At 37.1% G+C, this 25,283-nt stretch overlaps 1 protein-coding gene across 2 annotated transcripts in view; it reads left to right on the forward strand.

The window, feature by feature from the left end:
• Positions 1-1,500: 1,500 nt before the first annotated feature.
• Positions 1,501-25,283, forward strand: part of PLOD2 (procollagen-lysine,2-oxoglutarate 5-dioxygenase 2) — a 65,971-nt gene continuing 42,188 nt past the window's right edge. Inside the window, exons 1-4 of one of the 2 annotated variants that reach the window (XM_087725422.1) lie at positions 1,520-1,567; positions 1,670-1,958; positions 18,056-18,147; positions 24,425-24,561. In XM_087725422.1, coding sequence (XP_087581548.1) covers positions 1,838-1,958; positions 18,056-18,147; positions 24,425-24,561 — 350 coding nt within the window. In that variant the 5' untranslated portion in view covers positions 1,520-1,567; positions 1,670-1,837. Of the gene's footprint in view, positions 1,959-18,055; positions 18,148-24,424; positions 24,562-25,283 lie in introns of both variants that reach the window. The other variant, XM_087725423.1, reaches the window with a different exon arrangement.

The raw sequence follows: 25,283 nt of genomic DNA on the forward strand, positions 1-25,283 counted from the left end.
AACTGGGTATGCCTAGTTTAATAGAAAGAAGGACTAGGGGAGACATGATAGCAGTGTTCCAATATCTCAGGGGCTACCACAAAGAAGAGGGAGTCAAACTATTTTCCAAGGCACCTGAGGGTAGAACAAGAAGCAATGGGTGGAAACTAATCAAGGAGAGAAGCAACTTAGAACTGAGGAGAAATTTCCTGACTATTAGAACAATTAATCAGTGGAACAGCTTGCCTCCAGAAGTTGTGAATGCCCCAACACTGGAAGTCTTTAAGAAGATGTTGGATAACCATTTGTCTGAAACGGTATAGGGTTTCCTGCCTAGGCAGGGGGTTGGACTAGAAGACCTCCAAGGTCCCTTCCAACTCTGCTATTGTATTGTATTGTATTATCACTAGTAAGGAAAGAGGATGGGTGTTCCTGCCACAGAGCAATAGAGAGACTGGCATGAAATGTGATGAGGGCAGCAGTCAAACCGCTTCTACTTGTGCTATGGAAAATATTAATTTGGTGCCACAACTCCTCCTCTGGCTGAGACCACACTTGGAATATTGTGTCCAGTTCTGGTCAACAGGATACCAAAAAGATGCTGAGGCATTACAAAATGTAAAGAGGAGAGAACAAGATGATAAAGGGTCTGGAGCAGTGGTGAAATTCAAATTTTTTAGTACTGTTCTATGCCCGTGGCTGGGGACCGATACTGCAAAATCCCCATTCCCTCCCCACTCCTGGAGGAAAGATATTGCAAAATCCTCGTTGCTACCCCATCCCGGGGCCAGCCAGAGATGGTATTTGCCAGTTCTTCCAAACTACTCAAACTTTCCGCTACTGGTTTTCCAGAACCTGTCAAAACCTGCTGAATTTCACCCCTGGCTAAACTGAACGAAGAATTGTTGGGAGAATTAGGCAGGTCTACTCTAACGAAGAGAAGGAAGCAAATTCTGGGCGTTGAAGTCCATTCATTTTAAAAAGTTTTCAGGTGAGAAACGCTACCATTCTGCATATTGCACCTTTTCGTATCAAAGCGGTAACCAAGCTGCCAAAAAGTAATAAAAACAGAAATTAGACTGTATCACCCCACGGCTGTCCACGTCAAGAATCCCAACAACCCTTTTTTCCCCCATTTCTGCGCGTAATTCCACGGGATTGGGGGGGGGGGAGCCGCTGGAATAAGCAAAGCGGCCAGCGTTTAGAGTTCGGGCGACGGCTTCACGTCTTTACTGAGCATGTGCGCATATTTCACACATGCTCATTTGAGCGTGATGGATGATCCCTTCGCACCGGCTCTGTGAAGTGCAAAAATAAAATAAAATAAAATAAATAGGGGCGGGCGTGGGGCGAGAGGGGTGAGGGAGGGAGAAGAGTCTGAATGCTCCCCCGCCCGACCTCGCCGTAAGCCAATGGCTGAATCTCGCAGCTCCTTCTCCAGAAGCTCCGATTTCGCTTCGCTCAGGTCACCCTGCTGCCCCTCCCCGCCCACTCCCGCCTGGCGTATAAAAGCCCTAGCGATCCTCACGCGTGCCCTTTGCTTACTGCCCAGGCACCCAGGACCGAAGGGAGGAAGGAGCAGAAGAAGGTAGCGCCAATCGCTCCATCCGTGCGTTTGATCACCAACTTCATCGGTGATCTTTCCAAGTGAATTCCGTGGAATTTTTTCAAGTGCTGCTTCCTCTCCCAGCAGGGAACCTTCCCCGCCCCCCCGAGACCATTTCCTTTCGGGAGTTTGGATGGCAGCGCCCCGGGCTTGGCATTAAAAGGGGGAGCAGGCGAAAGGATCCCCTTGAAGCGAACGAGCGAAGTCAAAGGGAGAGACGCAGCAGCTGATTTTGCTGGCTGGTTTACCGGAATGCTGAACATGGCGATGAGGACCGCTGGACCCCTCGCCCTCGCCTTGGGTTTAGTCATCCATCTCTTCCCTCCGGTCCAACCCGCTGAGCAGGAATCCTATCAGTCGCCCCTTCCTGCAGGTAACTAACCTTGTTCTAGTTCTAAGTTTAACGCGTGCCAGGCGGTTTATATGCCTGTTATGGAGTATTCCTACCCTCCCCTAGGGTCTTTCCACTATCAGACTGATTTATAAGAGGATAATTCATTTCAAGGAGGTGGAACTTCGTTTCTTTTCTAAAAAAAATGCTTGCATCTGTTTGAACGAGATTAAATCCGACAGCCGATGAATGGATGAGGTGCTGATGTCCCTTTGAAAGGACAGAAGAGGGGGGATACTAGATCCTGCCAAAAGTTGATTTTAAAAGGTGCTGCTTTTGTACATTTGCATGGAGTTTAATTTCTGGTTTTGGCAAAGAAGCAGTTTCAAAGTATTTACTTCTTGCATTCAAGAGACGAAAGTCTTGTGGCCATTCTCTTCCCTTATAATGATGATCTAGGGTTTCATCACTCCTATTTTTTCCCCTTTCTTCTTGCTTCCCCGTTTATGTAGAACCTAAATAATTGGCAAATGCTCACCTAGATGCAAACTGAACCAAGTGTTACTTGTTAAAGACTGTGGTTTCTAAACACATATATTCGGGATAAAGATGGTGGTAGTTAAAAAGAGATATTAATTAAAGCCCCTTTCCAATATTAACTGCAACTCACACCTTCCCTATCAGAAAGAAATATGTTCTGAAATTTTGAAGATTTTTTAAAAAAATTTACTTCTCTTTGTGTCTGGGAGGAAAGTGTAAAAGAAATGGAGATGTACAAATGCAATGTTCTTTTCTTCCATACAGTTTATTTAAAGAACCTCAGATTTTTAACTATGTTCTGTCAGGGAAAGATTTGTAGTTGTTTCTAAAATCACAATGGTGTCTTAGAAACAAAATTAAGTGAAGCAGAAGCCATTGTTCTTGAAAGAGGGAAGGTCCTGGGAGGCATTAAGTCCAGGGTCTTAACATGGAATAGCTGTGAGGGCATTTGTGGATTCCCATACATTGTTCATTGAGAGTTATTTAAAAACCAGCAGCTAGATGGGGAGGGTAGGAGGGCTGTAACTTGTCAAATACAATTTCAGAACCTAAGTAACAAAATTTAGAAATCCAGTTTCAAGCTAAGAGAGAATCTCCTTTCTTTTTCTTAGGCAAAAAAGGAAATGCTGCTTTCTTGGCATCATTTCATTTGGTAACAGACTTGGCCTGAGGAGCAAGGTTGGGGAAAATAATTTATTCAACTTAGTAACTGTATTTTTTTTAATCCTCCTGTTCCCCAGCCAGTTTTCTCAAAATGGGATGAATTTGTGCCCCAGTCTTGCCCATATTCTGTTTCTTGGACCTTATAAAGTGCTTGTTCTGAAAAGCTGGAAAGTAATAAGAAATTCAATCCCCAATGTGTAAAGCAGAAGAATAAAAACATGCATTAAACCTGTTCAAAGAAAAGCACTTAAGACTTTCATTCAACTGCGATAATGGATTTAAAACACACATTTTGTTTGCCACATGTTTTTTGCTTGGACTTTGAGTTAAATCAGACTTTTTTCATACTCTTACTTGTATCTTGCCTTGGAACTCAATCATAATGTCTGATCTCCATATAATAATGCAAGAAACCTATACACACACCCACACTTTAGGAAGATGAAAACCAATACAAACTAATGTAAGGATAAGTAAGGAAAAGAAAAGAAAGAAATCATCATGAGAATTAAAAATGCAAGAGGAAAAAAAAATAGTATCTTAACATTTATTTTTACCTAAATTCTTTTAATTTGCCTATTAATATTTCAATTCCATTTAAAGAATCTTCCAGAAGTAATACCAAGAGAATTTATTACTCTCTCCAGAGTCTTGGGGTACATTTTAAAGTAGCAAACAACTATTAAAGAGAATGCTTTTTTTCATAATATACTTAAAATGTAAGTAAGTTCTTTATTTCATATAAAGAACATGTGCAGAACAGGAAACTACTTTAAGATTGAAGGCTGTAGTGGACACACTTTCTTGACCATAAATTTTATAGATGTTGATGACTTGCACTGAGAGATATTCATATTCCAACGTAGAGTTACCGAAGACAACAGAACTGTCATCATCAAATATGCTGCTTTGAATCTAGAATGTGACAATGTGTTTTATCCTCCTGTTGCAATCTGTGTGATGGTATTATTTTGACATATTTTTAATTTTTTTTCCAAGCAGCCAGATATCATTTTAGATGCTTTGAGGACATTTTTTGTAGGACTATACCATTTTAACATTTCACTATCAGCTGTGTGAGAAGGGTGCATTTTATAATATTGGAAAGAGAGACTAATTTTGCCTTTTTGGCCCAGAGTTAGTTAATATTCTGATTCATGTTCTATTGCATTGCTCATTTTGTTGAGCTATTTGTATTACTCTTTTTTGTAGAGTAGGTAGTCTATAGATGTTGCTATGCTTTATACGGCCAAGTTTCATGCTGCGGCTTGTTGAGCTTGTTCAATGGAAATTGGATTCATTTTGAGCTATTCATGTTATGAGTTTATTTAAATCTTCTTGACATGTTTTTTTTCTACCAGTGTTTTTCTGTTGGATGATCAATGATAAAAATCTGATTGTTGACTGACAGGTTGTTGACACAATGCAATACATTTTCCCAAAACAATAGTGATTCCGAAAGGACAAGCTTACCGAGTGCTGAATTGGGAGCAAGCGGGGAATCACTGGAAACCAGAAGAGCAGCTCCCTGGCGGGAATGTCTAGCATGCACATGGTCTTTCGGTTTCTGATGCGCATGCAAAGACTACCTTCCCAGCGCGCGCATGCATGCCAGGGAGCTGCTCTTCCTGTTTTGGCACTGCTGCATGTGTGAAAACATGTGCGCCAGAACCTGGAAGAGCAACAGGCAATAACTGGCATGCCCGGAGAGATGGCTCTGCTTGCCACTTCTGGCATACATGCCATAGGTTCGCCATTATGGTCCTAGATAGTGGACAGGCAAAGCACAACCAAAATATCAGGGTGGGTCTCTTTTTGTTTATTGGTTGGTTTGTGTTGTTGGTTGGTGAGTTAACAAAAGGTTAACTCACAAACTGCCCCATAGTGAAAAGATGGCAGACTACACTGAATCAGCATGTAACAGTGGCTCTGTCTAGACTGGGGCAGACATGAAGAAAGGAGATCTACAATTGCTAGGAATGAAGTAAATTATGCAGGAATTATGAATGATAGCAGGAAAGAAGAAAAAGAAAACCCCTTGCATAGCTTAGATCTGGAGAGGAAAAAATACATTGAAAGAGGGAGTCCTCAGTGTTGGATTAAATCCAACCATAAGGACATGCTGCTTGCCTAGAATGCAAGAAGACATTCATTGGGCAGGATTTAAAACATGCCTGAGGTATGATGTGTTTGCACATCACAGTTGAGTGTTTTGCTGGGTAGAATCATATTAGCCATAGACAGACTTCACCATAGTACAAGCCTTCACTATGACCAAATGGTTGAAAACATTAAAATGATGTTTTCCTGGCAGTTATGAAGCTTTCCTGTTCCAGGTAATATTTGGGGCAGCTGGGTTTAAATGATTTTATTAATGATGCAAATTGGGCACAAGAATGTCAAGGATTTTTAAGAAAGGATTTTCTATTTTTCCAATTTTGAAAGAGTTTTGTTGTCTTCTACTTTTGCTGTAGTTATCTTTTTGTGAGTCTGTTATTACCAAGTCATCTTTTTGTGAGTTTCCTTTTTTAAGAATGATGGGGAATAATGAAAATCATTGCTGTTGATTTTCATCAATGCATGACCAGATTTCTGGAAAAATCTCATAAATAGATAAAAAGGCGAGGGGTTATACCCTAAGGGCTAGTTGTTGTTCACTTATTTATTAAATCTTTCAGTCCTTCAGCTTCATCAGTTGAGTGAGAAAGGAAAAAACAAACAAATGAGAGGAGGAGGGAAAAAGCTGAAAGGATCATGAATAGATAGGACAATGCCTCCTTCATGCAACTACTCTTTGTACCCACAAGTAATTATTAAATATAATATTTAATAATATAATAAATAATACTTCCTGTTAACTTGTTGATGTACTTGTAACCAACATTTAAATACAATGCATGCTACATTTGCTAAAATGCACTGCCAGAAATAGAGCTTAGGAAAGACTTATATCCCAAATGTATTGGCTGCTCAAGTCCTGACACTAGTTATAGCTCAGGTTCCTGTCAAAACAAATTATTCTGCTGGATGGTTTTTTTAAGCCCTCCGTTCATTCTCGGAGTCAGAATAAATGAACTTGCATAGCACATGTTTCTCTTGTTTAAAAAATCCCCCAAAACTATAATAAACGTGGCTTGTATTAGGAAGAGATGTGTAGCATGAAGCAATTATTTGGGAACGTTAATAAAAATAGGGAAGTGTAGAGTAAAATAGTTTTAATATGTAACTTTGTCTTGTGACAAAGTGTAGAAGTGTTTTCTTCTACAAAATAATTTACAGTATTTTTCGGAATACAAGACACACCTTTCCCCCCCAAAAAAGAGGGTGAATATCTGGGTGCATCTTACACACTGAATACAGCATTTTGGCCTCCCGAAATCCCACTCCCTGGGAGGGAGGGAGGAGTGAATAGTAAAATGAGTGAAAAATGGACCTTTTTTGTGCGTCCCCCCTCCCAAGAGCACTCTATAAGCCTCCTAAAGGCTATGCATGCCCTTTTATTGACAAAAAATGGGTCAATTTTCATGAAAAATGGACTGTTTTGGGGAGATCTGCAGAGCAAAAAAACTTATTTTAATTTGCCTTTTCAAAATCTTGGTGCGTCTTATACCATGAAAAAACAGTACTTTAGACAAGTAAAATATGTGGCTAATAATAAACCCACAACTATATGCAGGCATATCACTAGGCTTATTTGCTTCATTAGATTTGTAAATGTTAATTTTTTGGTTTAGCAAGATTGTGTGGAATTTGAAATTTGATTTGTATTCTCATCTATAAAATGTTCATACCAGTTCTAGAAGTTTAGTATATCATGTAGTTTTATTAATATATAATAAAATACAATATATATTACTGGGCTGAAGTAGAGGAAGCGATACACAAAGGAAGAGTATCATGGAAGAGCTGTAGCTATGACTGCTCAAAAAGTCAACAAATTGGATCTGGAGAGTAATTTAAAATATTCTCTGGATTTTCATATTTGCCTGCTTCTATTTAAACAGCTGGCCTTGTAAAAAAAAGTGTTTAAGGACAAGAAACATTCTCTAAACTTTCCTCACTCTATATAACTGAAGCCAATTACTGTTTCCTAAATGCTGAGTCACTGAGTTAGTTTAGTTTTTTTAGTTTATTTAGATTTATAGGCCGCCCTTTTCCCTGAGGGGACTCAGGGCGGCTTACAATCATTAGGGAGGGGGACAATCATTAGGGAAGTAATAATGAAATACACCCCCCCCAAATGGTGTGTGTGTGTGTGTGTGTGTGTGTGTATATATATATATGTATATGTATATGTATGTATGTATGTATGTGTGTATATATATATATATATATATATATATATATATATATATATATATATATATATATATATATATATATATATATATATATATATATATATATATATATATATATATATATATATATATATATATATATATATATATATATATATATATATATATATACTTAAAGTCACAACCCCTGGTATGCCCAAGTGTGGGAGGAAGGTCACACTTCCACTCTCTGTCATTAGGCTCGTCACAAGAGTCCATCCAGACAGAAACCCAATATTTTTACTGTTGCCTTTGTTATATTTGTGTTTTTATTTGTGCTGATAAATAAATAAAGGAAGACTAGTATAGATCTATTTCAAGCTATTTAGCTCTCATCAGCTAGCCATATCCTTACTGGGATTCGAACCTGTGCTCTATTGCCTCCCAGGCAGGGAGTTAACCATTTGAGCTACAGAGAACGACTCCTTTTATCAGCCAGCCAGGGTGGGAGGTATATACTTAAAGTCACAACCCCTGGTATGCCCAAGTGTGGGAGGAAGGTCACACTTCCACTCTCTGTCATTAGGCTCGTCACAAGAGTCCATCCAGACAGAAACCCAATATTTTTACTGTTGCCTTTATATATATTTGTATTTGTGCTGATAAATAAATAAAGGGAGACTAGTATAGATCTATTTCGAGCTATTTAGTTTTCATCAGCTAGCCATACCCTGACTGGGATTAGAACCTGTGCTGTATTGCATCTTAGGCAGATGTGTTAACCATTAAGCCACAGAGTTCTTCTCCTTATCAGCTGACCCAGGGAGAAAGGTATATATTTAAAGTCACAACCCCTGGTATGCCCAAATATGGGAGGAAGTTCACTGCTTCCATTCTCTGTCCGTTGGCTCGTCATAAGAGACCATCCAGACAGAAACCCAATATTTTTACTGTTGCCTTTGTTACATTTGTGCTGTATTTTATCTATCTATCTATCTATCTATCTATCTATCTATCTATCTATCTATCTATCTATCTATCTATCTATCTATCTATCTATCTATCTATTATTTATTTATCAGCACAAATACAACACACACACACACACACACACACACACACACACACACCAACCATTTAGGTATATAAAATACAGTATGCACTGCAATGAGAAAATATAGTACATGGGAAATTGTTGCCTTTTATCACTTATACATCAATATGCCATATGTTTGTTCAGTTCAATGAGTTGGTTGAAAACTCATCACAAGTTCTGAATTAACTATAAATCTTGAAAGATGATCAGAAAAATAAATTGGTTTGATTGTTTGTAGGCATATTCCATTGTAGGCACATTTCTTATTCTAAAAGAGTGTATGTAAATTTTTGCAAATAAGAATGTTTTTAAACTCTACCGTAATTTTGCTTTGATGGATTTCATTTTCTTATTTATATTTTTAAAATCAAAGAAACAACAATTAAGGAGGTTAGTAGTACTCTCATTGCCTGCCTCTGCTTTAGATGGATTGCTTTTCAAAATAAATTTTATTAAAAATTTTGCAAGGAACATAAAAATTAACAAACTAGTATAAAGTGGACAAAAGGCAGGAAGAAAGAAAGGATAAAGAGAAGGAAGGAAGGTAAGAAGAAAAAAGAAGCTTCTGATTTTTGTTGTAGGAAATATAAGTACCTGTTGTGGCCCAGCAGGAGCCGTTGGAGCTGCCACCAGACTCCGACAGTGAGGGGCCCTATGAGTTGGCTCTGGAGGATGTGGAGGACCCTGGGCAGGGTTCCAACTCCGAGCAGGGCACAGAAAACCTGGTTGGCCACCAGGAGGCTCCTGAGCCTTGGACCAATGGGGAAGAGACAAGGGAGTGTGAGCCTGAGGTCAGCAATGAGTTGTTCCTGGATGCCTGGCACCGAAGACCTAATAGGCGTCAGGAACAGTTGCGCAGTTACAGGAGGTAATTGCACTCAGCTGATGGTCATTAGGCTCCTCTCCAGACTATAAAAGGACTACTTGTGCACACGCCCCTCTTGCATAAGTCAACGCAGGAACGAATGTTGGAGAACATTTTTGTGAGCTTGGCAGGCTGGATTGCTGCCAGGACTTCTCTGTGCTGGATTGCTGCCCAAGCTTGTCTGTGCCGGTTTGCTGCCAAGGACCTGTCTGTCTGTTAATAAATTGTGTAAAGTATCTTTGGCTCGGAGTGTGCTTTGGTGTGGAACTAGGGGGGGTCAGAACAAGTACCATTATCAAGTACCAGTATCATTATCTTACCATATGATTACAAAGAAGCTCACTTTTTTCTATTATTTTTTCTATTATCTTTTTTTTAAACTTATTATAAAACCACAAGTCATAAGGCAATTTTTTCAGTTTATGCAAAAAGTCTATAAGGAGCTTCCAGTTAGCCATAAATGCAGATATTTTCTACTTTAGATTGATTTATTTGGAAGGAAAATGGAACTATTTTTGACCAAGTGGCATTTTTGATAAAATCACTGGTAGTCTTCTCGTTCTAAGTAGTTCATTCTTCTCTGTACTGCAGGAAATTACAGTGCCATAAATACAAGAATTTGGACTGTCCATTGCCAATGAGCCTTATTACAGTGGTTATGAGAGAAAGGGATCCTCCCTCCCCAGTTCTTCGCCTCACAGTTCTTGTGTTTGTTGGGAAACCTATGATACATAAATTTGGATCAAATCTGTTCCTCCTGCTCAATATTTTAATATGCTGGAAATAACCATGAAATACCTGACTACATATTTAGTTCTACATATTTCACATGGGGACAATGTTGCTACTCAGCAAAAAAAATGCACACCTTATGAATAGTGGAAATTTGTTTCTCATAGTTGACAGTAGCTTGATGAATGGATCAGGTCTTCCTCCATAGGCAACATTTCATTTCTATGTTATTTTTGTGCTTTTTATGAATGTGGGTTTTGAAAGCACAAAGGGTTATGCAAACACATGCTTGCCTCTTGCACATATGGATTTATTCAGTTCAATTAGAGGGAGGATGCACATGCCTATTATGTGGACTCTAAATTGCCAGCTTCTAAGTAATTGCAGTGTTCATTTGAGAACTGGAGATTATTCATTTTTCTTTAACTACACACATTTACATGCCTGAGAGGGGAAAGGCCTGTCTCCTTTGACAAAGACACATTGACCTTCTGAGTTCAGCCGTTTATCTCAAAAGTTGGCCCGCACGGTTTTTCCTAATAGTAACTGGTCAGTGCCAACAACCTTAGTATTTTTTTCTTCCAATTACCTTGATATAGCACAAAGAATACTTATGTCAGTACTGGTATGTGCATAGGATTTGAGCCAGTTTTAAAAACCATTACTTGGATAAACTATAATCATTCGTGCAGATTTTTAAAATTTATTTTATAAACAGAAGTTTACTTTATAGAAGAGCCAGGCAATCATTTGATGCAGGTGGAGGAAGAAACAAAGGTGTGCGGAGAATGGACTGAATAAACCACGAACCTGGCCAGGATTATTTCACAGAGTAGATGTTACTGTGGAGAAGGCAGCCTCGCTCATTCTCTAAACTGTGGCCAGTAGAGTAGGATCAAAGGAAGGGGAGGTTGGTTACCATATTTTTCAGAGTATAAGACGCACCAAAGTATAAGACGCAGCAAGGTTTTGAAGAAGAAAATAAAAAAATGGTTTTTGCACTCTGCAAGCCTCCCAAAAGCGGCCTGGTTTTTTTTTTCAAAAAAAGGGCATGCATGAATAGTGCATCTTATACTACGAAAAATATGATAGATATTTTTTTTTAAGGACCTCTTCAAAACAAATTTGACTTTTGGAATTTTCATGGACATTGCCATGGGCTGGAAGATAGAGGAAGATAGAGGAAGAGCTTCAGATGAGATAATGGTCAGTAAGAGATGTCTCAGCCCACAGGGCTGAGTCATCTCTTACTGACCATTATGCTAAAGAATCTCAGATGTTAAAGAGTCTCAGAAGAGACCTTCCCTAGTTTATTGGAAGTCAAAGAAAAGGGTGGGGAGAAGTGCTTCCAGACTTGCAAGATTATTTTACTGTAAACCTTGCAATCAATGTAGTAGTGTGCATGCTTTAGCTTTCTCTCTGAAGTTTCTCAAAGAGCTGACAGACATGTTCATACAGTTTTTTAGCAAAAGCAAAATGGTTAAGTGACCTAAATTGTTTAGAATTTTATACCCTAATATTAGTACCTTTAATATGGCTCTGTAACTGATTGTCAGTCAGTGTAGATGTTTTAACTCGTTTTATCACTACGTTTTTCAAAAGTTGTAATTTCTGTCCCAGGGGACAAACCCAGAAAGAATGGGATAAGAAGTAGTGGAAAACAAATGTTAATTTTAGGTTAATTTTTGAATTATGGCTTGCATGCTGAGAAAACCGGATTAGTGTTAAAGTGCATTTAACGTTCGTAATCATTCCTATTGTATCTTATAATATTTCCTAAAATCTAACTTCATTATCTCTTTAGTGTCCACAGATTGAATAAGATCTGCAGAAGTAATTATTTTTCAGCATTAGGATTATCCAATGTAAATGCATTGTGTTATGGAAACCATCCCAGAACAACAGCTTTTAGATCTAAATCCATACCCCTGGCAACTGAAAATCCTCTGTACATATTGGACAAATTGCTGGGCTTTGTGCATGCCTCTCTCATTCAGATTTCTTTAAGCCCAGTTTACAAAAAGTGTTCCTTCCTTTCAAAATAGCTTGGTTGTGTGTAACCACAGCGCCTGAATGACATGTCATTTGGTATAGTGGGCAGGCGGGCTGGGAATGGAGAAACGTGTAAACCCCTTTACTCTTTGTGAACTGGCTAGGCACTGGAAATACAGTTGAATATTATATTAATACAGCAATTTGTACTCAAATGAGCAAGTAGTTTATCAGTATACGTTTCAGGAAATCTTTTAAAACATTTAATTTCAGTTTAAAACCCACATATTTAACGTAAGTAAAATGTTTCATGCCTTAGAGCCATGATGCGAATCTATGGTACGCATGCTGGAAAGGGCACATGGAAACATGTCGCCTGGCACCTGTGGCGTCGCCCATTCTTCTTCCAGGTTTTTTTCCGGGTTTCTGATCAACTGGCCTCCATGCATGTGGCAGTGCTGGAAACTGGAAGAGCTGGTCTTCTGTTTTCCAGCGTGAGCATGTGCACCGGCCAGCTGACAGTAACCAGAAGACTAGCTGTCTGGCATGCATGCGTGTGCTGGAAACTGAAAGTTTATTTTCCGGCACACTGATGCCCCCTGGGCAGCTCCTCTTTTGGGTTACGATCCAGATGAGCGTGCAAAGCACATGCATGTATGCTCCCTTTTTGGCACTCGGTGCCAAAAAGGTTCATCATCACTCCTTAGAGCATTAGAATTATTTGGTTGGATCTGGACAAGATTCATCTTAAGTGAGCCTATTGGTGCTGCCAGAGGCCATTCAGATGCATCAGGTATATTTACAAGCAGGAAATGACTTTTCCATCCTTTTCCTGCAGTTGGTATTTCGAGTTATATTATCCTCAACCTGATGACCTCTTTTACTTCATTCGTGCATTTTCTCCTGTGAAAACTAAAAATGCATGAAAAGTGATGGTGTTAACATTTATAAATTAGGTAAAGGATGCAGAGCTCTCTCTCTCTCTCTCCCTCTCTCTCTCTCTCTCTCTCTTTTGAAGAAGTCAACTTTTGGCTCAAAGTAGGTCTTCAAGTTGGTGAAATAATTTATAATCAACTTGCTTGAACTATAAAAACAATCCTTAGGTCTAAAGAGATCTAAAAAGAAAGCATACAAATTCCACATGTAAACTACACTAAATTAAGATTTGTAATGCAATGCAGTCCTATAACTTGTATTTTCAAAGTGTCCATTAAGTTTCTATTTAATCCCACATGTTTGGAAAATAAAATAACTGGAAAATAAAATGAAATGAATTATTGAAAAAGACAGTAACAGAACTGAAATCTTGAATGGATTACAGAACTGCATTTTAGGATGTTAAAAAAAGTTCTATATAAGGTTATAGATTAAATGGAACATAAATCTGATGAAGACTGCAATTATTGTCAGAAGAATGTTAATTTCTTGTAGGCAATCATTTTTCTTGCTCAAACATAGCAGCACAGCATTTGATTTTCATTATGGAAAATGTGGTCTTTTTAAATCGCTACATGAGTAACATGACTTCCAGAGAAGAAATGGTGAACTGAAATAAAGCCAAAAACTGGAGCAAAATGAATTGCTGGTGAGAAGACCAGCTCTTCCTGATTCCTCTTGAAACCAACTAATACAGATTGCCCACAAATGCTCCAGACGATTGCTCTTCACAAGAAAAACCAGGATGAGAATTTGAATGTTGGACACAAAAGGGAACCAGAATAAGCTAAAAGCTAGGGAACACTTACCTTAGTTTAATCTACTGGTACAGAAAGAAGCAAAATATTTTAACATTCTCATAATGAAGAATATGTTTGAACAATGAACCCAGAAGTTAATTTGAAAAGTGTCTGCCTCTTGTAGATGGAACTGCATTTCAAATAAGTTATGGAAGAGGAACAAGTCTGTTTCTGACAAGATTGATTTAAAAATGACATGCTACAAGAATAAGGTGATCAGATTTTCAGATTGGTAAAGAGGGACACCTTTGACCGGGGGGGGGGGGGGCTTGATTAAAAATTTTATAAGGAGCAACAAAATTTTTCACACAACACAAAAATAGTAGTGTAATATTTTTTTTATTTTAACATAACTACAATTTACAAATATAAATTGTAACTGTTGCCAAACATCAAAATTTTGATCACGTGACCATGAGGATGCTGCAATGGTCACTAAGTGTGAAAATGGTCGCTAAGTGTGAAAAATGGTCATCAGTCACTTTTTTCAATGCTATTGTAACTTTGGTCACTAAATGAACTGTTTGAAAGCTAAGGCTATTTCAAAGTATTGTGCATAGAATTTTTAAAAATGGTTCATTTCAATTTATTTTGGATAGAATCTTTTTTTAAATAGTCTAAGACAATTTAAAAAAGAATCCACACAGAATAAAACTATTTTAAAAAATCCTATGCACAATAAATAAAATATTATTTTAAAATACATTAAAAAAATAAGAGAAAAAAACCTGGCTCACTTACCAGCAGGCAGGCACTCCAAGTTAATCCAGAATGATGTAGATGTTAATACAAAGAACTGAGCAAATTAAAATGGTGAAATTAGTCCCAGGGAAATATTTTTCAAAGAAACCTTGCCACCATTTTTCCCACATGAGCCGACCTCCAACCTCTGTGCCCCTCCCCTCTGGGAAATCGCTACTTCTCTAGCCAAAGTATTTCCTGGAGCTCTATGGTACTGGGTCATCTTTTCTTATAAAAGGAAGTAAAAGGGGTGGGGGGTTCCATTTTCTTGCTTTAATGTTTTAATATCTTCAGTGAAAGTACTGAGACATAGAGAGAGGTTAGACAGAGTGTCTTTTGTCTTGCCCCGGTTAGGATTTCTTAAGCAAATCCACTGCGCTTTCAACATGAAGCCAGAAAATCGGGACTTTTTTTAAAACGCCACAGGACACGGGACAAATTGTTAGAAATCGTGACTGTCCCGCCAAAATCGGGACGTCTGGTCACCTTATACAAGAATGATATGGAAAAAGATGCTAAACTGGAATTATCAAAGAAACTGATGCTCTCACATTTTGTGAAATTAGCCATATTTTTTTTATTTTTTTTAAATAATTTTATTGAATGTTTTAATCTTTAAAAACCGTAAAGAAGACACAACAAGGAAAAAAAAACAAAATAAAACAAAAAAAGAACATACATAACAATATACAGTAATTTTACAGCTTTCAATATCGGCTTTCCTGCTTAGCTTTTATAATTCTCCCTTCTGCATTGCCTTCCTATCACTATAACCTTGTCCTATAATGTAGCAAACATAATATTAACACTTATAATAATATTCATTATTTGTATCTCCCTATATTTGTATTCTCTATTTTCTGTTTTGGCTTCTGATTTCTAGCCACTTGTAAATTTTATTCCATATTTTATAGAAGTCTGATTCTTCTCTTTCTTTTAGTTCTATTGTCATTTTATCCATTTCTGCGCATTCAAGTATTTTCCTGATTGTAGTTTCATCTGAGGGTGTATTAATTTTTTTCCAGTTTTGTGCAATAGCAATTCTGGGAAATTAGCCATATTTTAGCTTACATTTGTACTAATAGGATTTGAATGGGGATTTGGCAACTCTGACCCTCCAGATATTTCTGAATTTCAATTTCCAACAACTTCAATATGAATAATTGTGAAAAAAGCTAAGGGTATAGGTATCTCTCTTTGGGATGACTAGCAGTGTTAAAACATACTGTTCCTTAACTCATGCCTAATTTATACATACAATATAACCTTGTCTTGTTAAAAAATGTAAAATAATCCATACTTATTGTAAATGGACTTTATACTAGTCCAAAGAGCAATTAAAGTAAATGGTATGTTGTGTTTGGAGTATTTTGTGGAGATAGTGGGGATGTAGGTGGAAGGAGTACTTAATCAAACTATTACTTGTCATAAAATGGCCATCTACTAGAATTCTGAATGCTTCATATATTTAATATTAGTTCTGTACAAACTAGATTTTGTCTCATTGTTGTTTTAAGTAGTATAAAGTATATTGCTTTTTAAGACTATGGCCTCAGAGGTTTGCTGACCAAGTTATATCCAAGGCAATAGGATTTTATCCAAATGATTAAATTTTAAATTCATGTTCAAATTGATTCTTCGTTGCTTCTGAACCCATAGTAAGAGTTAATAAATCATAATACATAATACCCGTCTTGTCACTCAGAGAGATTTGCTTCACAAATTGCAAAAGCTGAAGTTTGTTTAATCTTAATTTGGTAAACAAATCACAGTAGCCCGGGTCACACATGGTTCTCAACAAAACCAAGCAACCACATTAATGCATGATGCAACATGTGATTAAATTAATTTCATATAGGAGAATGCTGTTTGTTTATTTAGCAATTTCTTTTTTTGCCTCTCAAAATACAAATTTTGCAAGTTGACTCATACAAATAATAGACATTAAATCTCATTTTCTAGAATACTATATTTCTACTTTTCTCTTTCACAGCTTCATAATTCTTGCTTCCACAAACAAAGAAGATAAAATAGTAGCTTCATCATTGCATTGTTCTATAGTTCACAAGGGAATTTGTTAATGTTAATACAGCAACTTTCAGTTTACTAGTATTTTTTAAAAAAAATACTAACGACAACCATAATTAATTCCATATATAATATATATTTTCTCCATTCTGAAAAATAACTACTGTAGTTATTCCCCCTTTGGTTCAATTGTGTCTGATTGTCTAGACATCTTCTTGGCAAAAAATTTCAGGAATGGTTTTCCATTTCGTCCTCTCTAGGACTGAAAGAAAGTGACTGGTCCGAGGTCCCCCAGATTTCTAGTTAACTCATCATCATCCTCTTGCAACCGCGGTCTTCTGATTTCTATCCTTATACCTTAATAACTATACCAAATTGGCTCTCTATAACTACCACTAGTGGTGAGGCATTTAAAATAATAGACTGAAGTAGAAATCCATTATTGAGTAACAGTCGGTAACATTCAAATTGAAGCCACTCAGTATGGATTTTCCCATTTGTGCTATAAAAGTAAGCATATATTTAGCCCCCCCCCCCAATGAATGTCAATGGCTTCTAAATGGCTCTGTGTGTGTGTTTGTGTGTGTGTGTGTGTGTGTGTGTGTGTGTGAGAGAGAGAGAGAGAGAGAGAGAGAGAGAGAGAGAGAGAGAGAGAGAGAGAGATGTAGATAGATAGATAGATGGATGGATGGATAGATGGATAAATGGATAAATGGATAAATAGATATTCAGAGAATATATATATATATATATATATATATATATATATATATATATATATATATATATATATATATATATATATATATATATATGTATGTATGTATGTATGTTATATTTATGCTGATAAATAAATAAAGGGAGACTAGTATACATCTATTTCAAGCTATTTAGCTCTCATCATCTAGCCATACCCAAGTTTAGGTATATATATATGCATTGTGAATATGAACATTTTGAAGAATTTTGATTAGCAGTGGTGTGTTGTAGAGGCCAAGTTATAAATCTGGCATGAACTTGTAATGGTTCCCATCCCATGTAATTGGACACTCACAATTCATTTAGACAGATGTTTTCCATAAGTCAGCTTTTGAAATAGACTTGCCAATTTTCATTCCAATCTTTAAAATGAAGTTTGTTGATGAATTGTATTTCATCCTAATTATAAATTATATAACTTGTATAATTAAATAAAACTATCATTTAGATAATGGATAATATAATATTTTCATTCAATAGTATTCTTTCAGGCTGTTTTTTAATAGCTAAGTTTATGTCAACTTCTTAAATTCTGAGCTTCTGATGAAACAAATTAACTTAGTTTACTGTTATGATTGAAGATGAAATGATTTTATTTATTACATGAGAAGTTGATGAGTTTAGCCAACTTCATGATTTTTCCTTATTTTTCAGCTATCTTGTTTCATCAATCAGTAAGAAATGTTTTCTCTTTTTTCATTGAATAGATAAGCTTTTAATTCTAACTATCGCAACCAAGGAAACAGATGGCTTCCACCGATTTATGCAATCAGCAAATTACTTCAACTACACAGTAAAGGTATTGTGTGTTCATTTACCCTTACACGATGTTGCAGACAATTTACACTCTATGTATATACACACACATACATAGATGGGGAATTTATGCATTAGGTTATACTCTGCTAAAATGAAAATATAGAATGAAATCAGAAAGTCTTTCTGTTGCCGTGGGCTGCATATGTTTGCCAGCTCAATATTATTCTCTCCTATAGCACTTTGTTAGTGTTGCCTAGGTCTTAATCTTCCAGATGCTGTCTTTTACTCATTTCAGGAGACAGTTTCAAAGAGTTATAGACTGAAATGTTGGCAAGATTTTTAACAGTCTGTAAATATTACCTCTTTCTGTTTCCACTCAATTACCTTCATGGTGCTTGCATCTGTTATGATTCCAAAATATTCCCTTTTATTCCATAATTTTATATTAACAATATCACCTCTTGCCATCTCAGCACAATTTATTTTCGGTTTGATGTTTTTATTCTGGCTCCTGGATTCAGTGAGATACGTGTTTCTCTGATTTAGTCAATACACATATAATGATAATGGTCTCTTTAGTTTTAGCACCATTATTTAAAAGTGAATATTACTAAGATATTCAGGACATGATCTTTAGATATAAGATTTCTTTTGATATAAAACAAAAAAACTTTTTTTTATCCAATTAGTATTGCAGGGATATTGAAAATTTGGAGTGGAAACTGGATTGTGCTTTATGTTGTGTTGCCAGTAAACTTTTTTATGAACAGCCTAGGCATATGTATGCAAAATTATGTGCTTAAAAGACTTCAAGTGTTTTAGTAACTTTAAAATAAGGCAATAACTGATCAAGTGGAAGATGCCTCTTCTTTTAATGACCCCATAATCCCTTGCGGGGTGAAATCTGGGCAACTGAATGGAGCTAGCCGAGGTTTACTGGCCGGATGCCCTCTGCCAATGCAGAATTTTGTTTAGCAGATATATTCTCATTGTGCCCATCAGGGGTTGGTTCCGGCTGCTGCTACTGCTGGTTCACTCAGGGATGTGCTGCATGCTTGATGCACGCTACAAGCGCATGTGCAGTATTAAAAAATGCTTCTGCACATGTGCAGAAGCAAAAAACAAGATGGCTGCGCCTATGGGAGCGTGGGAGGCCGAGTTACTACCTACTCGGCCGAACCGATCCAAACTGGTAGGAATCCAGCTCTGGTGCCCAGAGAGAGAAATATCTGCCTCTATCTAGGATCAAACTCACAGCCTCCTGATTGTGAGGTGAGAACTCCGTCTCTGGGCCATCGCACCATGGAAGATGCCTATATATGTGTCTTTTATTTTCATAAAGGATCTATTTAAAAAGGAGAAAATATGTCATATTTAAGAATGAAAGAACAGAGTGAAGAGAATAATTGATTCACCTAACATGTTTAGACTCAATTGATTGTTTCCAGCTAGTTTATAAGCTTTTTTTTTTTTAAAGAAACCAAATTTACATTTCATACCAACCTAAATACCGATTGGAAATCGGGATATCAGATGTGAGCTTTCTCCCATTTTTCTAGTTTACCATATCTAGTTACTCGCTTGAGAAAAAAGCTTTGTAATCACTATCAAAAGCACTAAGGAAGAAAGACCATATTCGTTTTAACGTTTTGTACCTGTTAAAACCTTGATCCCGTCTCAATTTTTTTTGAATTTCACAACCAGCCAGTTCAATAAATATCAGATCATTGAACATTCTGCAGCTTAGTATTCTGAAAGTACTTTAGCCCCAATAGTGTAAAAATATATTCAGGCTTTTAGGCATTTTTTAGGCATTAGTGCAATGTAAAGGAATAGAGATAAAGCACCAGAAACTTTTTTCTGATTTGTACAGAAAGGAGCAATTTTCTTCACACTAACCCTAACCCTTACTTTTGGTTCTTCTGATATTTTAATTCCAAGCATATGTTGTAAAAGTTAGTGAATATTAATCAGTTCTTTTAACACAAGTGGAGTCAGGGGTCAACTATCTTTTCCTTAAAAAAAAAGTTGAAGCCTATTATGCATATATACGCTCTTTCAAATATCATGTCCTCCAAAGTTAACCCGTATTAAGCCAGCATTTCGCTACTCATAAATTTTCTGTATCCCAAACTACAGAAACCAACGACACCAGTCTTCAAATATGAGAGAATATTCTTAACCATATAGTAACCCTCCCCATTTTTTCTTTCACATGAAATTACAAATAGCATTATCTTGCAGCTACTCTTAAAATAGAATAGAATATATTCTGCATAATAGAATATCCCACAAATTTTTGTAGGCAAATGTTTTGTGACTTGGGTAGAAGGACACTGTAAACAGAATGATGGCACAGAATGGATAAAGATAGAAAAGTTAGTTTCTTAGACGCGGGGAAAGGAAATTGGAGGCTGTTTTATTGTTATTTTTCCAAGTTGATAAGCTTTCTTATACAGGTAGTGTATAAGACTTATACCTGTATAAGTCTTATGACCACAAATGAGCCCCAAATTTTGATTGCTAAGCAAAGCAATTAAGTGAAGCATAGCCCATTTTACAGTCTTTTTTGCCATGGTTATTAAATGAATCAATATAGTTGTTAAGTGAATCATGAGATACTAAGTGAATCTGGCGTCCCCATTGACTTTATTTATTAGGCGTTCTCTAAAGTGGTAGTAATTGATAATCCAAGGTCCTTGGGTTGCTGCAGCCATTGTAAATACATACCAGATGTTAAGCCCTTAAAGTCTGATTATGTGACTGTGGGTATGCTGGAATAGTCATAAGTTTAAAAAGTGGTCATAAGTCATGTTTTCAGTGCCATTGTAAGTTTGAATGGTCATTAATGGTCACTAATGGTCATTCAATGGTGAAAAGAGTAAGGTTCTACATTTAGGCAAGAAAAACAAAATGCACAGGTACAGTATAGGTGGTACCTTTCTCAATAGTGAAAGGGATCTTGGAGTTCTAGTGGACAACCATTTAAATATGAGCCAGCAGTGTGCAGCAGCTGCCAAAAAAGCCAACACAGTTCTAGGCTGAATAAACAGAGGGATAGAATCAAGATCACGTTAAGTGTTAATACAACTTTACAATGCCTTGGTAAGGCCACACTGGGAATACTGCGTTCACTTTTGGTCACCACGATGTAGAAAAGATGTGGAGATTCTAGAAAGAGTGCAGAGAAGAGCAACAAAGATGATTAGGGGACTGGAGACTAAAACATATGAAGAACAGTTGCAGGAACTGGGTATGTCTAGTTTAAGAGACATGATAGCAGTGTTCCAGTATCTCAGGGGTTGCCACAAAGAAGAGGGAGTCAAACTATTTTCCAAGGCACCTGAGGGTAGAACAAGAAGCAATGAGTGGAAACTAATCAAGGAGAGAAGCAACTTAGAACTGAAGAGAAATTTCCTGACAGTTAGAACAATTAATCAGTGAAACAGCTTGCCTCCAGAAGTTGTGAATGCCCCAACACTGGAAGTCTTTAAGAAGATGTTGGATAGCCATCTGTCTAAAACGGTATAGGGTTTCCTGCCTAGGCAGGGGGGTTGGACTAGAAGACCTCCAAGGTCCCTTCCAACTCTGCTATTGTATTATTATATTACTGTATTCTTGTATTAACTGTATGGTTGTAAGTAGAAGATCTACATATTACAGTTTTTATCTAAATTCCACTCAAAATGGTGGGTAAATCTGTCAGTTTTTGTTTTTTTGTGGACAATGGATATTTTTATGTTAATCTTCCAGAGGGGATTTAGTTCAGTCCAATAGAAGAAAACATCTAAAAGTAAATAACTAGAAGAATATATCTAAAATATATGTCTGCGAGAGTTGAACTATACCTCTCTTGTGCTCTTTGATTTTGGTTTGTTTGCTTATAGATGTTTTATTACTTAACTAAGTAATATCATCAGTCTGATGATGTTGGGCATTAAACATCCACAAGCAAACAAACAAGATCAGAGAGCACCAAATTCAGATTTAGTCCACTTTCAAGACTGGATCCATGGTAGATGTTGCTATTTCATTAAAACTAAAAATAAAATTGTATCTGTTGTTCACAACTAAAAAAAAATGGCTATGAGAAATTAAATATAGGTAGAAGTAGTGTATTCTTTTTGTTACCTGAATCAAAACACTGAAGCTGAAAAACAGTGTGAAATGTATCTTGATTGACTTCAACACATTCAATCCTTGGCAGGTTTGGGAAAGATTCCTTTGTAAAAACCTGAAGTAAAACTGGATAAAACTAAAGCAGTTATAGATCTGACTGCCAGGGATCCAAGTAATAGAAGCATTGCAAGCAAAAACTCTGAGGCCGAAGAATTCCTCAAAGAATCTCATATTGGCACATATCTGGTGAAAGCCAACTCTTAGGAGCCCCTTGATTTTCACCTAATTAAAAGTAAAAAGTTTTCCCTGAACCTAAATAATCAGTCACATGGCCCAATTATGGCAGCCTCTGTGGGTCTGGCTACATCACTCTTCCTTGCTCTAGCCAGGTATGAGAATGTCCTTGGTTCCCAGGGGAAAATATTTTATTTTGATTACACAAGCCCAGCTATCTCTATCCCTCAGCTCCATTGTGGCAGCACTGAGGCTCCAAGATGGCTTCAGGGTGGCCAGTTTTAGGGTTGACACTGACACAGTCCGGTGTTCGATGTTCCTGTTAACTGCTGAAATGATGGCTATATACAGATGAAAATAAAAAAATTAGAATATCGTGCAAAAATTCATTTATTTCAGTAATGCAACTTAAAAGGTGAAACTAATATATGAGATACACTCGTTACATGCAAAGCAAGATAGTTCAAGCTATGATTTGTCATAATTGTGATGCTTATGGTTTACAGCTCATGAAAACCCCACACCCTCAATCTCAGAAAATTAGAATATTGTGAAAAGGTGCAATATCTAGGCTCAAAGTGTCCCACACTAATCAGCTAATTAAGCCATAACACCTGCAAAGGGGTCCTGAGCTTTTAAATGGTCTCTCAGTCTGGTTCAGTAGGAATCACAGTCATGAGAAAGACTGATGACTTGACAGTTGTGCAGAAAGCCATCATTGACACCCTCCATAAGGTGGGAAAGCCTCAAAAGGTAATTGCAAAAGAAGTTGGATGTTCCCAAAGTGCTGTATCAAAGCACATTAATAGAAAGTTATGTGGAAGGGAAAAGTGTGGAAGAAAAAGGTGCACATGCAGCAGGGATGACCTCAGCCTGGAGAGGATTGTCAGGAAAAGGCCATTCTTGGACTGAGGCTGGAGTCAGTGCATCAAGAGCCACCACACAGAGAAGGATCCTGGACATGGGCGTTAAATGTTGTATTCCTCTTGTCAAGCCACTCCTAAACAACAAACAATGTCAGAAGTGTCTTACCTGGTCTGTTGCTCAGTGGTCCAAAGTTGTCTTTTCTGATGAGAGCAACTTTTGTATCTCATTTGAAAACCAAGGACCTAGAGTATGGAGGAAGAATGGAGAGACACACACTACAAGATGCTTGAAGTCCGGTGTGAAGTTTCCACAGTCTGTGTTGATTTGGGGAGCCTTGTCATCTGCTGATGTTGATCCACTGTGCTTCATTAAGACCAGAGTTAATGCAGCCATCTACCAGGATATTTTGGAGCACTTCATGCTTCCTTCTGCAGACCAGCTTTATGGGCATGCTGACTTCATTTTCCAGCAGGACTTGGCACCTGTCTACACTGTCAAAAGCACCAAAACCTGGTTCAATGACCATGGGATTACTGTGCTTGATTGGCCATCAAACTCGCTTGATCTGAATCCATACAGAATCTATGGGGCATTGCCAAGAGAAAGATGAGAGACATGAGACCGAACAATGCAGAAGAGCTGAAGGCTGCTATTGAAGCATCCTGGTCTTCCATAACACCTCAGTGGTGCCACAGGCTAATAGCTTCCATGACATGCCGCATTGAGGCAGTAATTGCTGCAAAAGAGGCCCAAACCAAGTACTGAGTACATATACATGCTTATACTTTTCAGAGGTCCAATATTGTTCTATGTAGAATCCTTGTTTTATTGATTGCATGTAATATTCTAATTTTCTGAGATTGTGGATTTGGGGTTTTCATGAGCTGTAAGCCATAATCATCACAATTATGACAAATCACGGCTTGAACTAGCTTGCTTTGCATGTCTATCTCATATATTAGTTTCACCTTTTAAGTTGCATTACTGAAATAAATAAACTTTTGCATGATATTCTAATTTTTTTGAGTTTCACCTATATTTTTAATAACCCTCCCACTAATAAAATAAAATAAAAACTATGTTATTTCTGTTTCTAGGTCTTAGGCAAAGGTGAAAAGTGGAAAGGAAGAAATGGACCGAATTCTATTGGTGGAGGCCAGAAAGTACGTCTGATAAAATCTGCATTGGAGACGTACGCTGATCAGGAAGATTTGGTGCTTATGTATGTGGACTGGTAAGAATAATTCATTTCATATTTTAGTCATTGGGAAGTCATAACATTGTTAGTTTTGTTGCATCATGCTGAATTTTTTCTGCTGCTCAAGTCTCTCTTAAGGATCAGAGATAAAATCTGTTTTCTACATCCAGGTTTTTTTTTTCAAGTGGACTTACTTACATATGTAAAACATTGTCAAAGACTATTGCAGTTATATTTCTTGAAGTTGCCAATGAGATTATTAATACTTTAGGAGTATGCATTGTGAAGCCTAGAATTGTACAGCTTATTCTTCTTGTATGAATGAAACTGTAGCTAAATAATAGCAACTTTCCATCCTCCTGAAATGGAAAATCAGATACTGAGTCATGAATACTACTATGGATACTACTTTTCTTTTTGCTGTGGAAACATTTCCTACAAGTATAAAACATATATTTAAAAGGATTAATAAAAGGATTGTATCTTATATATTTATTTATTTATTTATTATTAAAATTTATATGCCGCCCAATCCCGAAGGACTCCCGGTGTCTTACAAAAGAAGAAAAAGAAAATAAAAAAAAATAAGAAAAAAAGACAGAAAAAAAAAGAAAAAATCACAAAACCACATGCATTCATTCTAATTGGGGCTGGACCTCAACATGAGGTCAACAGCCCCAGGCCTGCCAGAACAGCCAGGTTTTGACAGCTTTCCTGAAGGCCATGAGGGTGGGTATGGTCTGGATCTCTGGGGGTAG

Source organism: Thamnophis sirtalis, unplaced genomic scaffold (genome assembly GCF_051295495.1).
Source record: "Thamnophis sirtalis isolate CommonGarterSnake01/CBP01778 unplaced genomic scaffold, rThaSir2_p1.2 scaffold_11, whole genome shotgun sequence".
NCBI classification, from domain to species: Eukaryota; Metazoa; Chordata; class Lepidosauria; order Squamata; family Natricidae; genus Thamnophis; species Thamnophis sirtalis.